Source organism: Apium graveolens, chromosome 6 (genome assembly GCF_009905375.1).
Source record: "Apium graveolens cultivar Ventura chromosome 6, ASM990537v1, whole genome shotgun sequence".
NCBI lineage: Eukaryota > Viridiplantae > Streptophyta > Magnoliopsida > Apiales > Apiaceae > Apium > Apium graveolens.
The window spans coordinates 105,577,726-105,580,033 of NC_133652.1; the positions used below are offsets into that span (position 1 = coordinate 105,577,726).

At 35.7% G+C, this 2,308-nt stretch overlaps 1 protein-coding gene across 1 annotated transcript; it reads left to right on the plus strand.

The window, feature by feature from the left end:
• The first annotated feature begins 489 nt into the window (after positions 1–489).
• On the plus strand, positions 490–1,310 carry LOC141663753 (14 kDa proline-rich protein DC2.15-like). The gene has a single exon (XM_074469564.1). The coding sequence runs from the start codon at positions 573–575 to the stop codon at positions 1,050–1,052; it is 480 nt and encodes a 159-aa protein (XP_074325665.1). The 5' UTR covers positions 490–572; the 3' UTR covers positions 1,053–1,310.
• Positions 1,311–2,308: the final 998 nt, after the last annotated feature.

Sequence of the window (2,308 nt, forward strand, 5' to 3'; positions counted from 1 at the left end):
TATATTCAATTTAGTCCAGACTTATTTTTTCGATTTGTATTTGTGGGGTTCTATTTTTTTTAAAGGAGGGTATATTAGTCGAAGAAAAAAGAAGCGTTACAGTCAAGTTGGAGCTATAAATTAAATTATTTTAAGTTGCTTTCTTCTCCCATTTCATCAATTTTATAATGCAGATGAGGTTGCAAATAAATCTCCTGTCTATTATTCCCCTGCTAATTAGAACCAGTCGCGCCAAGACAATAGATTCATATACAAGGTACACAATCATTCCAATTCCCCGCTCTATAAACAATTCAATTTTGTCGCATCCGTCAAGTTGCAAGGCCATGTCTTTGATATTTAAACTTCTTAATTTTATCCAAATCTATTCACAAATTCACTTAGTTGTGGTGTGGGTCTTCAAAGCTCCATCTCTAATTTAAACTTTCTTTTCAATAAAAAAGAACAAAATAAAATATCCTAGTTTTTATCTATAAATAGCATAGCCCTTTAATCATTTACTTCCATCACAAACTAGCCCTTTAATTTCTCTTTACAAGATTATAAACTAGCTAATCGTTTCCCTTCTTGTGATGGCTTCAAAGGTTTTAGCATCAAGCACCGCTCTTGTTTTAGTCTTGAACCTTCTTTTTTTCTCTCTGGTCACTTCTACTACTCCTTGCCCTCCACCACCGAAACCTAAGTCACCAAAATGCCCGTGCACAACGCCAACCCCAAAACCCCCGGCAACACCTACTCCTAAAACCCCGACAACACCAAGTACTCCAAAATCTCCCACAGCACCAACCCCGAAAGGTCCAACCTGTGACGGTCTTAAGTTGGGTGTTTGTGCTAATCTTCTTGGAGGTTTGCTTGGTCCTATCCTTGGATCCCCAGATAAGCAGCCATGCTGTAGTCTCCTTCAAGGCGTTGCTGATCTTGATGCAGCTGTTTGTCTTTGCACCGCCATTAAAGCTAATGTCTTGGGTATTAAACTCAATATACCGGTTGCTTTGAGCTTGCTGCTTAACTATTGCGACAAGAAAACTCCCGATGGCTACAAATGTAACTAAGTTCTTATATATGCACGCTTCAGTGTGCATGCATGTCAGTGATGTCATTTTATATATGTTACACTTCAACTCGGAGAGTAATATATTATATATGTTACACTTACACTTCTATATATATGTGCATGTAATGTTAAGTCATGTTTTGAATTATAGAGGGAGGCACCTTGCCTTCTTTTAGGTCTGTAAGATCTTACTGTATCCTTTTCTATTCAGTTTCATTATCAACAAATAAATGAAATAGTTCTCCTCCTTCATCTACTTTAATATTCTGGCATTCGTTTTCTGTAATACATTATTATATTCAACTCACTTAGTCTGAGATCCCGTTTTCACAGATTTAACAGTACGAGTTGAGATTAACTCGGCACATGTGAAGGTTAATATACCATAATACAACATAATACATAACATAACCTACACATGTAAAACCCTAATACTTCTAAAGCAGTATTATTACTTCGTACATGGCATGTTACAGTTTCTTCCCCAACCTTATTGAAAATTCAGTATACAAAGATCAATGCAGAGTCATCTACATAACTAGAGTAAATTGGGAGAGTACAGTCTGTTCTCTGTAGTCTATACATGCGATATCCTCGATCCATTCTTACTTGTTAAACAGAACAGGGGTAGAATACAATTGGCGATCATACATCATATCTTTATACATACGGCTTAGCTAGATTTCTGTATCTGTAGTACTAAATAGCCATCCAAAACAGAAAAAACAGAAGACAACTGAAGCCTAGCATTATAAGGATAGAAAGCAGGAAAAATAGGCGCGGCAGCTACATCTCCACAAGTCAACTTTTAAATTAATTAACGTTGTCGCCACGCTCTCTCAATAAATTTTCAGACAATAGCAATGGTTACCTCGCAGTAAACAATGTTTTAATTGATTATTTAATACAATAATTGAAACAAAATTGCACATCTTCTTCTTCTTTTTTGGGAAAAAAAGATACAAATTTCATTTCTAGGAAATGTCATACATAAGAGCCTTCAACGACACATTGAAGCACGTAACACGTTTTGAAAATTTAGAAAACATGTTTTTTTAGCTATTAAATGAGAGAATAACCTGATCTAAAATCAAGAATAATACGCATTACTGGAAAAAGGGGCTAAATTCAACCGGCCAAAAATTCAACCGGATCCTGTTTAATTTATAATCAACTGCGTAACTACTTTGACTGAGCCCTAATTTCAACCGAATATATTCAACCGACCTTAAATTCAACCGATTAAATACAACC

Bases quoted from the DNA above. Each gene is read 5' to 3' on its own strand.
- LOC141663753 (XM_074469564.1), top strand. From the start codon at position 573: ATGGCTTCAAAGGTTTTAGCATCAAGCACCGCTCTTGTTTTAGTCTTG.